Raw genomic sequence first — 15,142 nt, 5'->3', positions numbered from 1 at the left:
TCTTCATCATTTTCTATTCTCTTCAATTCTACCGATTCGATTTTACAAAACAATCACTCAAATGGCGGAATCATCCAAACGTCATAAGGGTTCTTCGTCACGTTCAAGCACCGCCACGCGCCGCCAACAACCTCCCTCCGACGACGCCCATACTCCTACGAATCACATTCCCTACACTGGACGTGCTCTCACTCTGTTCTACACAGACGAACAACGAGATAAGTACTACCAGTTATTTTCTCAGAGAAATATTGTTGATCCCAAATATATCAGTATTGATTTTTTTGAGGATGAATCTTTTGAGTGTTATACGATTTTTAAGAATTCTAGGTTAGTGGATTTTATGGCTATGAAAAACCTTGTTTATCCGGAATTAGTTAGGGTCTTTTACAGCAATTTGGAAATTAGGAATGGAGTTCTGTACAGTGAGGTTAAAAAGATTCCAATAGTGATAAATCAGTCTCTGTTCCGGGATTTATCAAAATTAAAAGATCAAGGTACTCTGTTTGAGGGAACGATACCGGATACATGGAAACCAGAATATTCCCATCCCAATGCCCGAAGTATGATTTGTGTGGATAATGTTGACATGACTGGAAGATTATTGGCTGGCTCAATGAAATTTGATTATAGAATCATGCATTACATAATTGTTCGGGTACTGCTTCCACGCACGACTAACCTTGCACAGGCTTCAGAAGAGGAATTAATTTTGATATGGGCTCTAATCACTGGCCGAGAATTTAGCTGGGCTCATCTGATTAGGAGTCAAATGAAGAAGGCCTTGCGGGTTAATGCTTCTCTTCCATACCCACATTTTGTAACTACTATTTTGGAACATTTTAAAGTTCCTTTGGAAGATGAAACCTAGGTTCCAGTTAAGAGGGTCTTTGAGATTGGAGCAAATGCAATTGCTTCCTTTGGGTACAAGAAAACACTGGATAACACCTGGGTCAGGAAGCGGGATTTTCAAGCAATAGACACTGACGATCGAACTCCGTCACCACCTCCTCAAGATCCTTCATAAGCACTTCTCTCGGATGTTCTCAATGAAATTAGAGATCTCCGGTTCTATGTTGGTGAACGTTTTGATTCTCTTGACACTCGCATGACTCGTCTTGAGGAGGAAGTAAAATCTCTTAGACCCCCTTCCGAGTAGCTACTTGACTCTGATTATGTTATTTGCTATTTTAGTTTATCTTATGTTTTGGACTATTTTTTAGTCAATTTCTGGATCTTTGATTAGTATGTTTTAGATTAATTCTGCTCGCTTGACTCTGACTATTTTGCTCATAGGACATATTTTACTTTTGTTTCTGAATGGTGTTTGTTTATCTTATTCAATTTTTTTTATATATTGTCTCATTCCTTTTGATGTTGCCAAAGTGGGAGAGAAAAGGAAAAAAGGGTCCTGATCAAATATTAGATATTTTGAATTGAACAATTTAATCTGATCATTACAACTGTTTATTTAAAGTCAAATTTTTACAATATAAAAATTAACATCAAACAATGATTTATTAAGGGGGAGACTAAGGGGGAGTGATCGATATACATTGTTTTATGTTTCTTTCCATCTACAGTATGTTGTCATCATCAAAAAGGGGGAGAATGTGGAAGAACGTATATAAAGGATTTTGATGATGCCAAAGAAGTTAAAGAAAACAAGAGGTCAAGTTAAAGCAAGGTGACCAAGAAACAAAAATCTCAAAATATTTTAGATAAGTCTTGTCAACCTAGCTTAATATGTAAAAAAGAAATCTTTGGAAATATTGCATAAAGTTCTTGGCCATTTAAAATAAAGAATTTCAAAGAAAACCCAAATATGATTTATATTAATAAGGTTTTGAAAATAAAGGTTTTCAATATTTTAAGTTTTAATAAGGCAATTATTCTTTTTAAGAGACTGGTAATCGATTACCATTACATGTAATCGATTACCAAAGGATGAATTTCATATGTTCAAAGTCACTCTTTAAACGTGTTCTGGTAATCGATTACCCCGTTCCATGTAATTGATTACCAGAAGATGAAAATTTCAAATTTTGAATTTAAACTTTACAACGTTCCAATCATTTTGAAACTAAACCGTTGTAATCGATTACCAAGTGTTGTAATCGATTACCAGAGCCTATTTTCTGGAAAATTTTAGAAAGTCACAACTCTTCATGAAAAGTTATGACCTATGAAACAATCATCTATAAATACTAATAATTTTTCAGACAAAGGTTACGAACTCAATTGTGAAAAACTATCTTTACAATCACTTGGCCAAAAATCATTTGCAAATTATCTAAAGAATACTTTAAAAATTATTAAATATTATCTAAATTAATTTTTAAAATTATTAAATATTTAAAAATTGGTTAACATTTTTTTATAAAATTTTATTTAAAAATCTGAACATATAAATATCTTTTTAAAAGCAATTTTATCATGATAGAATCATATTATCATATCCAAATTAACAATTTAAAATTTAAAAAAATTGAATTGACTTATCCAAACAAAATATTTTAACAATGATAGAAATTGAAATCAAAATAATTCAAATATCAAGAATTTCAAATTCCTTGAATTTGTAAAATTACTCATCCAAACACACCATAAGGGAATGCAATTGTAAGAGACAATTATATGAGTAAGATGTTTATTGTATGGATTATAATACTCTGTGGGTTCTTAAGAGAACCTGAGAGAAACAAATAAACTATGTAAGTTTATATTTTGCTTTTTGATTGTTCTGTTGTATTCCTAGTTGCGTGAGATGTATGAATATCTATTTAATTCCACAAATACATGAGTTTTGATTTGAATTAAACATGTTTGGTATTTCAATTATGAAAAAGATTATGTTATTCAATTTTTTTTATTTGTGTTATGGTATGTGGGGTAGAGGGTGTCACACAAATGATATATATTTATTATTAATAAATACATTAAAAATATATATATATATATATATATATATTATATTTTTATAGTATTATTCATAAATTAATATCAATAATATTATTAGTATATTTATACATAAACTAATAATTTGATAAATATAACTTATTATATATTAATATACTTTTACAAAAATATAAATATACATATCTTATATATCTACTATATTTATATTTTTGTAAAAGTATATTAATATATACTAAGTTATATTTATCAAATTATCAATTTATCTATAAATATACTAAAAATATTATTGATATTAATTTATTAGCAATATTAAATTATTAATAATATATAAATTTTATTTATTTAGTAATAATAAATATATATCATTTGTTACATTAATAAAAATTATAGTATATGTTAACTTAAATAACCTATTTCTGACGGAATTTTTGAGAGGGAACAATCCGTCACTAAATTTTTTCATTTTAGTGACGAAATTTGTGACGGATTTTTTAGAGACGAAGTCCATTCCGTCACAAAATCCGTCACAAACATTTTTTTTATTTAGCGATGAAATTTGTGACGGATTTTTAGAGACGAAAACTTTTCCGTCACAAAATCCGTCACAAATTTTATTTTTTTGATTTAGTGACGAAATTTGTGACGGATTTTTAGAGACAGAATATATTCCGTCACAAAATCCGTCACAAAATTCAATAAATTCTAGTCCGTCACAAAACCTAAAATTCCCTCACAAAATCCGTCACTATTAGCGATGCTATTTTTTCCGTCACAAAATTCGTCACAAATATTAATTTTTCTAGTAGTGATAGTTGGGATCATCGAAGAAGTCTTCCCTATGGATATCCTCTTTTTCATTCACGGACTCCATAGCCCCAGCGTACTCGAATGGTAGAATGGAGACTACCCCACAAATATCTTCTAGGGAGTCCTCAAAACCACTCTCGAAACAATCTGTTATCATATCTTCATCATCTTCGATGAACTTCCGAGATGATTCCCCTTTCTGAGGTACCGGAATCGAGAAACGGTTTCCTCCAAGACCATCAAAGGTAGCCTTCCGCATCCTTTGCTGTCTTCTCCACTGTGTTTTGGTTAAATTATTGAACGGTTGTCGAAAGCCACGTCCATATCCTCCAGTCAAAACTCTACCAGGCCTTGTAGCCAAATTCGAGAATTTTCCAGGATTTCCATGTACTGGATTCCCGGCATAAGTCATCACTTGCTTCCCACGACCCATTCCACCAATCGCAGGCCTTGGTGGTGCATTCCATTTTCCTACAGGCACATTCGCGTTCGGCACAAAAGTATTGCCAAATCTTGACGAGTTATACATCTCCATCTTCTCTACTGGAGCATTATATTGAGGCATGTGAACCTGCCTCATAGTCAACCCAGCATTCGACCCAGCATTGAGTCTAGCCTACAAGAAAATAGGTTATTCGCAACAACTTTTTTACAACAAAAAATAAGTTGTTGGTAAAAACAATCATTTGGCAACGACATAAAAATTTTGTTACAATAGGATTTTATTTTTGTTAACAAAATTAATATTGTTGCGAAAACTATGTGTTGTTGGGAAATGTACTACTTTATGTCAACAATATCAGTAGTCGCTAAGAAAAGGTGTAATGTTATGTCAACATGTTTAAAGTTGTTGGGAAAAAAGATAACATAAAATATTTAAAACAAGATGAAAATTTATCTAAATGTTTAAAGTTGTTAGGAATGACACTTTTGAGAAAAATATAAAGATAAAATATTTTAAATAAGATAAAAAAGTCGTCAAAATGTAAAAAATGAGACTTGAATCCTTAATCTCTTAACTCCAATAATAATATTATAGCACTAAACTATTAAAGTTCATTGATATTATATGAAAGTAATAATATATATCTTTAACATGGACTAAAATTTTACACTTGTTTACTATTATTAAATAAACTTATAAAAATACATGTTTATTTGATTTAATTATAATTTTCAAAAATAATAATTTATAAATTATATTATAATTAAAACTCATATTTGTTACTATTAAATTAATTTTATAAAATATATGTTTATTTTATTTAATTATAACTTTAATAAGTAATTAATTTACTTATAAATTATATTACAATTAAAATTCATAATAAATAAATATTTTTAATTTTATAATAACTAATTTATATTATAACACAAATTTAATATTTACAACTAATAATTTTCTTAACAACTAATAATTTTCTATAAAGCATTGAAATCTAAAATCTAAATTAAAATTTAAAGTAAAATCGAAAGAGATGAGATATTAAGTAAATCTCCAAAAATTCTACAACTAAAGAAAATTAGTTAAAAATAATTTTGTTAAAAAATAACTTCCTAAAATCACTCATTTTCAAGATAGATATTCTAATTAGGAAAAAATAGTCACTTCATGTTTTTTTATAAAATAAAATTTACATAAAGAAAATAATAATAAAATAGTTATTTACAGTGAATTTTTTGCATGATTAAAATTGGATACAAGCCTATATATAGGAAAAACTTATGTCTTTTGTTATAATTATAGATTTATCTATATGCTACAAACTTGCTCATACAAATTATTATTTTTTTAAGGGTGTTCATACAAATTGTTAATGGTAGAATAATTAGAAGTAGATCATATTTTTATATTATGGTGTCAACAAATTCCAAATTATATATAAATATAAATAGCGGTACAAATTACAAAATTAATTTTAAGTTTTGGTTTAAATTATTTCTTTGAAGTTTTTTTATTTTTAAAATATGTTTTAGTTGTTGACATTTTAATTTTGTTACAATATGAATTCTTTTATCAACTAGATGAGTGAAAATTATATGTTGTTAGCAAAAGTAGTGTTTTATACTAACAATATTGACAGTCGTTGAGAAAAGATATTTTCATATTTTAATGTATTTATTATCGATAGATATACATTCTTTTTATATCAACGATATAACAACTGTTAACAAAGAAATTTAAGTTAACATATTTTACGTCGTTGGACAAAGTACAAACATAAAAAAAATGTCAAAAATAAGAAATTCATAACCCTTCACTCTAACTACAATACTAAACCACTAAGTCATCAAATTTTCTTAGCATATTTTTGAAAATAATATATATATATATATATATATATATATATATACTTTAAATACGAATCATAAATTAACATATATTTATTACTATAAAATATAAAGCATGTATTTTTCATTTTCAATTTTTTTTCGCCAAGACTATAACTTTCTTAGAACAAATGAATTTTAATAGTTTGTAATTTTAATGTATTAGATATTATAGATTAGAGAATTCAATACCAACACAACCATACTTTAAAAGAAATTAAAAAATGTGTTCGATGAAATTAAAGGGAAAGCACTATTCAATTAGAAAAAAACTTAATTGAACTATTTTTTTTATTTTTTAAATATCTTTTATCTATGAGGTTAGTTTTGATTATATAATTTTTTAAAAATAAATTTGGTGGATGCAATTAGTTTAGATTAGACAATATTGTTTTTAATTTTAAAATATTAAAAGAGATTATATTTTAAAAAATTCAAATTTTGAATCAAAATTAATTTTTTTTAGAAAACTTGAATTTTAAATGGATAAAAATATATTAGTTTAGATTAGATTGAATTTGATAATAGATAATTTTATAACAACAAGACCAATTTTAAATAAAAGATATTTTATTTTAATTGAGTCTATTTCAGTTATAATCAACAGATAAAGGAGATAAAAAAATGAAAGTAAAAAGAAAAAAGATAATAAAAAAAGATATATATTTAGTGTTATTGAGGTTAGTTATCAGAAAACAAAATATAGAGATAAAATTTAAAAAATAGGTTGATAAAACATATATAAAGGGATTAAGAGAGTAGAAAAAGTAATTGAGAATAAGTTGATGCGTGAAGAGTTTTAGAGAAGAAGTAATTGAGTACCATCTTGATTACAGTTGTTTGAATTGGAGAATAATTGAAAACCACATTCAAGGTAAGATTATTTTTATTTTAAATATTCACTTGTTATTTTCATGTGATTTGAAATATTTTATTTTATTTAACTTGTGAAGGAATCCATTAAATTTAACAAAAACAATAAAAAGAGAAAAAAAAATTACCATAAAATGTGTATGAGAGAGATGGAATCAATGTGACTTTCTGGAATTTGATGAAGAAGTACTTAGGTGAAATTAAATGAATATGTGAAGATTATTCATTATCAATGATAATTAAATCTAATATTAATTTTATTAAACACACTTTTTATGGACTACTGAATTCATTAACTTATTTCTTGTTTGATTACTTTTTTGTTTATTTCAGATTCGAGTGTAGATGGTATAATTCCTTTTTGGCTTATATCAGGTACATGCAAAATTTAATTTACATATGCTTAAATTATTTTGTAGGAGAAATTAATTTTATTCTTCTTTCACTATAAATTTTATGCCTGTTATAAAGTTTGTATAGTTTTTTCTCTATGTCATAATATATAATTAATTTAAATTTATTTTTTAAAATAATAAATAAAATAGAAAGTAAAAAATAAATTATATTATATACTTTTAATATAAATACGCCAATATATATAATGTGAATTAATATATATATATATATATATATATATATGAGATTTTATAATAGTCATATTTTATTAGTAATATATTTTTAATATAAATATATTTATTTAAAAATTATATATTATTGTCGGTAGAAATATATTTTTTTTATACTAACGATATACCAATTGCTAACAAAATAATTTAAATTAACATATTTTATATTGTGGGACAAAGTACACATATAAAACATTTGAAAGAATATAAGAAAATATAAAAAATAAGAAATTCATAACACTTCACTCTAACTACAATACTAAACCACTAAGTCATCAAATTTCCTTAACATATCTATAAATATAATATATATATATATATATATACTTTAAATACGAATCATAATTTAACATATATTTATTACTATAAAATATAAAGATTATATTTTTCCATTTTCAATTTTTTTTATCCAAGATTATAACTTTCTTAGAACAATTAAATTTTAATAGTTTGTAATTTTAATATATTAGATACTATAGATTAGAAAATGTAGTACCAACACAACCATGTTTTAAAAGAAATTAAAAAATTTGTTCGCTGAAATTAAAGGGAAAGGATTGTTTAATTAAAAAAAATTAATTGATTTTTTTAATTATTTTAAAACATGTTTTATCTATGACGTTAGTTTTGATAATATAATTTTTATAAAATAAATTTTGCGGGTGCAGTTAGTTTATATTAGACAATATTGTTTTAAATTTTAAAATATTAAAAGAGATTATACTTTTTAAAATTCAAATTTTGAATCTAAATTATATTTGTTTAGAAAATTTGAATTTTAAATGGTTGAAAATATATTAGTTTAGATTAGATTGAATTTGATAATAGATAATTTTATAATAACATGACCAATTTTAAATAAAAGATATTTTTATAAATGAGCTGTTTCATTTATAATCAACTGATAAAGAAGAAAAAAAAATGAAAGTTAATAGAAAAAAGATAAAAAAAATATATTTAGAATTATTGAGGTTAGTTATTAAGAAAACAAATAGAGATAAAATAAAAAAAAAGTAGGTTAATAAAAAATATATAAAAGGATTAAGAGAGTAGAAAAAGTAATTGCGAATAGATTGATATGTGAAAAGTTTTAGAGAAGAAGTAATTTAGTATCTTAAAATCTTGATTACAATTGTTTCAATTAGAGAATAATTGAAAACAACATTCAAGGTAAGATTATTTTTATTTTAAATATTCACTTGCTATGTTCATGTGATTTAAAATATTTTATTTTATTTAAGTTGGGAAGGAATCCATTAAATTTAACAAAAACAATAAAAAGAAAAAAAATCATCATAAAATGTGTGTGAGAGAGACGAAATCAATATAACATTCTAGAATTTGATGAGAAAGTACTTATGTGAAATTAAATGAATATGTGAAGATTATTTATTATCGATAATAAATTTAGTATTAATTTTATTAAACACACTTTTTATGGACTACTAAATTCATTAAATAATTTCTTATTTGATTACTTTTTTTGTTTATTTCAGATTTGGGTGTAGATGGTATAATTCTTTTTTGCCTTATATCAGGTACATACAAAATTTAATTTACATATGCTTAAATTATTTTGTAGGAGAAATTAGTTTTATTCTTCTTTCACTATAAATTTTATGTCTGATATAAAATTTATATAATTTTTTCTCTATGTTATGATATTTAATTAATTTAAATTTATTTTTTAAAACAATTAAATAAAATAGAAAGTAAAAAATAAATTATATTTTATACTTTTATATATAAATACGCCAATATATATAATATAAATTTATATATATATATATATATATATATGTGTATGTATATGTGTGTGTGAAATTTTATAATAGTCATATTTTATTAGTAATATATTTTCAATATAAATATATTTATTTAAAAATTATATATCTAATATATATATATTTTAGCATTACATTATATTCAATATGATAACATATATTTAAATTTAAAAATTATAGTAATTTTAAAATAATAATTAAATATGTAAATTAAGAGATTTCTATAAAAATGTGAAATGTTGAAATTTTTTAAGTTAGGGAAGCTTTTATAAGAAAGTAGCATGGTGTAATATTTAAATATTTTAATTTGAAATTTTCAGGAATTGTGATAATGACTAAGCAAAAAAAGAAATGGATGAAACTTAAGGATAGAACTTTACCAGAATATATAAAAGGACTCGAAGATTTTTTAGAATTTGCTTTCTCTGGACCGAAGCCTAAAAATACAATTAGGTGTCCTTGTTACAAATGCAATAATGTTAGTTTTAAGACAAGAGATAATGTGATGAATGATTTATTAAGGTGGGGATTTGATTCAAGTTATAGGCATTGGGAGTATCATGGAGAAACCTCTGGTGATTCATCATCTGATACTGATAATAACTCCATAGATAATGATAATGACTTTGATGTTAATCTTGAAAGGAGTGACGATGTCCAAACCTACTCCATGCTTTACGACATGCATCAAGCATTAAATGCAAATACAGATAATGTGTTTGATCATCCTATGTCTAGTGATATCAATGAAGAGCCCAATAAAGAAGCTAAAAGGTTTTATGGTTTGTTGAAAGATGCTGAACAAGAATTATATCCTGGTTGTCGAAAATTCTCAAAATTATCCTTTGTTGTGCGTCTCTTCCAAATAAAATGTCTTTATGGGTGGAGCAATACTTCAGTTGATTCATTGTTAAAACTATTGATTGAGGCTTTACCTGAAGGTAATGTGCTTCCTGATTCAATGTATGAGGCTCGAAAGATAATTAAAGATCTTGGACTTGATTATGTCAAGATAGATGCTTGTGTGGATGATTGTATTTTGTATAGAGGAAAGTATGAAAAACTTGATGAATGTCCTATTTGTAAGAAAAGAAGATGGCAACCAAATAGGAACAAAAAAGTCTCAAATAAGATTGTTCGTTACTTTCCTATAAAACAAAGATTACAAAGATTATTCATGTCAAAACAAACTGCCGAAGACATGAAGTGGCATAAGAACAAAAGAGTTGATGATGGAGTTTTAAGGCACCCAGCTGACTCTTTGACTTGGAAAACATTTGATGATCAATATAGATCTTTCTCTTCAGATCCACGTAATGTGAGACTTGGTCTAGCTTCAGATGGTTTCACCCCTTTTGGTATGATGGGCAATGAATATAGTATGTGGCCTGTGATTTTAATTCCTTACAATTTACCCCCTTGGTTATGTATGAAACAATCTAATTTCATGTTATCACTTCTTATTTCTGGTCCAAAGAGTCCTGGGAATGATATTGACGTTTATCTTCAACCACTAATTGATGACTTAAAAGAGTTATGGGATGTGGGTATTGAAACTTATGATGCTTCATTAGGACAAAATTTTCAACTACATGCAGCCCTGTTATGGACCATCAATGATTTTCCAGCTTATGGAATGCTATCTGGCTGGAGTACTAAAGGATTATTAGCTTGTCCTTGTTGCAATATAGAAACTCACTCTTGCTACTTGAAAAATTGTCACAAACCATGCTTTATGGGCCACCGTAGATTTTTACCTATTGATCACCATTGGCGTAAAAACAAGAGCTCATTTGATAATACAATAGAGGTAAGGCATGCACCACAACCATTGACTGGAGATGATGTGTTAGCACAACTTGAAAGTCTACAACAAGTGATTTTTGGAAAATCTACAAAAGAGAAACAGAAAAAGAAAAGAAAACAAAGAGAAGAGGTAAATCATAACTGGAAGAAAAAGAGTATATTTTTTGAATTACCTTATTGGAGGAAAATATTATTAAGACATAATTTAGATGTGATGCACATAGAAAAAAATATTTGTGAAAGTATTGTTGGGACATTATTGAATATAGAACACAAAACAAAAGATACCTTAAAATCTCGATTAGATTTGCAACTTTTAGGACTTAAAAAACAACTTCATCCTATTAAGAATGGGGATAAGTATATAATTCCTCCTGCACGCTACACAATGTCAAGAGTAGAAAAGACTACATTTTGTCAAGTGTTGAAGGATGTAAGGTTTCCTGATGCTTATGCTTCAAATATAGCCCGTTGTGTAAATGTAAAGGAAATCAAGATTTCTGGGCTTAAAAGTCATGATTATCATGTTCTATTCGAAAGGATCATTCCCCTTGCCATAAAAGGATTACTTCCAAAAGATGCTTGTGATCCATTAATTGAATTATCTTTATTTTTTGGTGATTTATGTTCTAAAGAGTTAAAAATGGATGATTTAAATCGTTTAGAAAAGTCAATTGCAATGACTCTCTGTAAGTTAGAGCGTATATTTCTACCATCCTTTTTTGATGTTATGGTTCATCTACCAATTCATTTGGCAAACGAAGCAAGACTTGGAGGTCCAGTCCAATATCGATGGATGTATCCTGTTGAAAGGTTAGCTTAAAATTTTTATATCTGAAATCTAAATATTTTAATTCTTATTCACCATTTAGACTACATTTTTTATTGTTAGATTTTTGCGCACACTTAAAAGTTATGTGCGTAACAAAGCACGTCCAGAAGGTTCTATTGCAGAAGGATATGTAGTTGAAGAATGTATGACATTTTGTGCTAGATATTTGGTTGATATGGATTCTAGATTAAACAGACCAGATAGATATATAGATTGCGAAAGTGTTGATCGCAATACTTTGTCAGTGTTTAAAATCAATGGTCGACCTGTTGGAGGAGGTTCTTGGGAAAATATGAATTTATCTGAAATTCAACAAGCTCACTTTTACATATTACAAAATTGTGATGAAGTCCAACCTTGGATTGAGTAAGTATGATCAATCTATTTTTTTATTAAATAAAAATTATATTTGTTATGTTATTTTAATATTTATATCTTTTTTATTTTATAGGGAACATGTGACTAAGATAAGAAATGAAGATAATAAAAATGTGGAAAAGAAACACAAGGCTCAGTTTCAAAAATGGTTTGAAAATGAGGTAATGAGATTTATTCAAAACTAAAGTTTGTTGGAAGAGTTTAAAAAGTTTTACCTTGTAACATATTTCTATGTATTTTAATTATTTCATCAACATCAATATGTAGGTTATTCGATTAAAACAATTACGTGATGAAAGGATCAATGATCAACTAGTAGCATTATCAAGAGGGCCAGATTCTCGAGTACTCATTCACACTGGATATATTCTCAATGGTTTCAAATTTCGTACAAAGAGTGCTGAGAAACACTTAAAAACTCAAAATAGCGGTGTGATAGTGAAAGGAGATGAGTTGACTGGACATATTGATTATTATGGGGTTATTCAAAAAATCATTGAAATAAAGTATTTGGATAATAATTACGTTATCTTATTTAAATGTGATTGGTTTGAGGCTCCTTCTCAAGGAAGAAATCAAGGCAAAGGATATAAAAAAGATGAGTATGGATTTATTAGTGTCGATATTACAAAGCTATATTTCACAAATGACCCATTTATCTTGGGTACTCAAGCTGGGTTAGTTTATTATATACAACATAGTGACAAGGAAAATTGGTATACAGTAGTAAAAGTCAAACCAAGAAATACTTTTGATTTGCCACTTGATGAAGATGACTTAGAGCCATACCAACTCAATGAATTTAGCGATACACATGTAGAATTGGAAATACCATTAACAAACCAAAGAGAGATTTTAAATAGAGATGATGTGAGTGGAATATGCTTAGATGAGTATATTACTAACCAAGAAGAAAATTCTGAACATTCAGATGAAGCAAGTGATTTTGATAGTGATGATTATGAAGATGAAAATTCTTTAGGTGAAGATGAGCATTCAGAAAATGTGGATTCTGACTCCGAATAAAAGGTATGTTTTGATATTTTTTTTAAATATATTTTAGACAATTTTTTTTATTTTTTATTTGTCCAATCCAACATGCTTATGATATAGGTTGGCATAACATTTGGCTTGAATGTAATTCAACACTAGTTCTAGCTACACTAGAGGATGATAACATGGTCCCTTCAGTCTTCTGTAACAAATGGAGGAATTGTTTGAAACTATGTCGGACGATGACTTTCAATTCATCTCATATTTTTAGGGAGGATGATTAATCTTATGCTGACAAGATGGTACATTATGGGTTAATGCATAGGTTGTCTTTTGTATGGTGGATATTCTTCCCTTTTGTTACGACTGTTTTTTTTTTCCACAATCGTTGTTGATTGCCTTTGTTTCATTTATGTTAATGTTGCATAGGTTTTGGTCTAGTCTCCTCATGTTCTCTTTGTATTAATTTTTCTTATTTTTAATTCTATTTTGGATATATTGCAAATGATTGGTAATGTTGTTAAGATGTCTTAGTTTTATAATGATGCTTAGCACTCCTAGTATTTAGTTTACTTTAAATAATTAATTTATGGCTTTGTAAATTTGTATTATCCTGAAAATCAATTAAAAAAATTAATGTAAAATGATAATTCAAAATAATTTTAAATAAAAATCAAAATTTATTTTCATCGTTATTCATAATATTCAAACGTTGCTTTTATCATAATTTTTTATTTTTTTTAAATAATAGTTTTTTCATTTTAGTTTTAAGCTTTATTTTGAAAATATTTTCAGAGAAAGCATTTTCTAAAAGCAAATCAAATATCTTTTCATCATAAATTTTTATTTTCATTGAAAATAAAATATCAAATAGAACTGAAATTATATATTTAAAAATTGAGAGATTACAAATTATAATTTTGATATTAAAAAAAGATAAAAAAATAGATAATTTAACTTTGTTAATATATATCACGTATATAAATCAAGTAAATAAAAAAAATATATATTTAGATTATAAAAATAACATATTTCTTATATTTAAAATTTTAATATATTTTAGTATTTTAAAATATTTAAAATGTGTATATTTAATGTCCTTTAACCTGTATACCAAATGCATAGTATATATTAGATAAAAAAAAATTAAAAAAATTTATCTATAACAAGTAAAAAATGTTTGATTCTTTTTATAGCTAAAGTTAAAAAAATCATTTTATGATTTTTCATGTTGAACGATAATTTAACATATTCATTCCAAAATAACTAATAATTATACATTTTTATTAATTAAATTATAATTATTAATGCACTTTAACTTAAACAATTTATGTTTATTTATAAATAAATTATTATTATTTATTATAAGTATATTTTTATCTCATATTTCATTAGATTATTATAATATATTTAATAAAGGTTAGAAAAAATACTGTTCTGCTGTAGGCACTTTAATCGGGCCCTGTTATTATAATAAATAATTATCACAATACCAGTTCTATTCTCTTTCAACATATATACTAGTTTATAATAATATGCGTAACGTAATATATTTGAAGCAGTTTAATCCAATTGCTATATTCACGGAAAGTTTTTCGTGCAGCTAACGTTTTCGTGCGGCTAACGTCTTCGAAAATTAATAACCGTTTCAATTCTAATTTAATTTATGATAAAATTGTTTTAAATATTAATTTATTTATAAAAAATTTATGTTGGCGCTAAATAAATTTTAGCGGTAAAATTTGATTTGTTTATAAAGAAACTGTTGCCTCATTCCTTAAAAATCTCCATTA

General features: G+C 25.9%; 1 protein-coding gene across 1 annotated transcript; it reads left to right on the top strand.

Annotated features, from left to right (window-relative positions):
• The first annotated feature begins 9,357 nt into the window (after positions 1 to 9,357).
• Positions 9,358 to 13,582, top strand: LOC145950177 (uncharacterized). The gene is made up of 5 exons (XM_083061229.1): positions 9,358 to 11,959; positions 12,039 to 12,344; positions 12,430 to 12,517; positions 12,624 to 13,385; positions 13,470 to 13,582. The coding sequence occupies exons 1-4, from the start codon at positions 9,672 to 9,674 to the stop codon at positions 13,380 to 13,382; spliced, it is 3,441 nt and encodes a 1,146-aa protein (XP_082917355.1). The 5' UTR covers positions 9,358 to 9,671; the 3' UTR covers positions 13,383 to 13,385; positions 13,470 to 13,582.
• Positions 13,583 to 15,142: the final 1,560 nt, after the last annotated feature.

This window comes from Cajanus cajan, chromosome 7, assembly GCF_000230855.2.
Source record: "Cajanus cajan strain Asha chromosome 7, NIPB_CcT2T_4, whole genome shotgun sequence".
In the NCBI taxonomy this organism is placed as follows: Eukaryota; Viridiplantae; Streptophyta; class Magnoliopsida; order Fabales; family Fabaceae; genus Cajanus; species Cajanus cajan.
Note: the sequence above shows the minus strand (reverse complement) of the source record. Positions and strands in the feature narration are given on the sequence as shown.

Coding starts and splice junctions, on each gene's coding strand:
- LOC145950177 (XM_083061229.1), top strand. CDS start 9,672: ATGACTAAGCAAAAAAAGAAATGGATGAAACTTAAGGATAGAACTTTA. Junction 11,960..12,038: donor TGGATGTATCCTGTTGAAAG/GTTAGCTTAAAA, acceptor TTTTATTGTTAG/ATTTTTGCGCACACTTAAAA. Junction 12,345..12,429: donor GAAGTCCAACCTTGGATTGA/GTAAGTATGATC, acceptor TTTATTTTATAG/GGAACATGTGACTAAGATAA.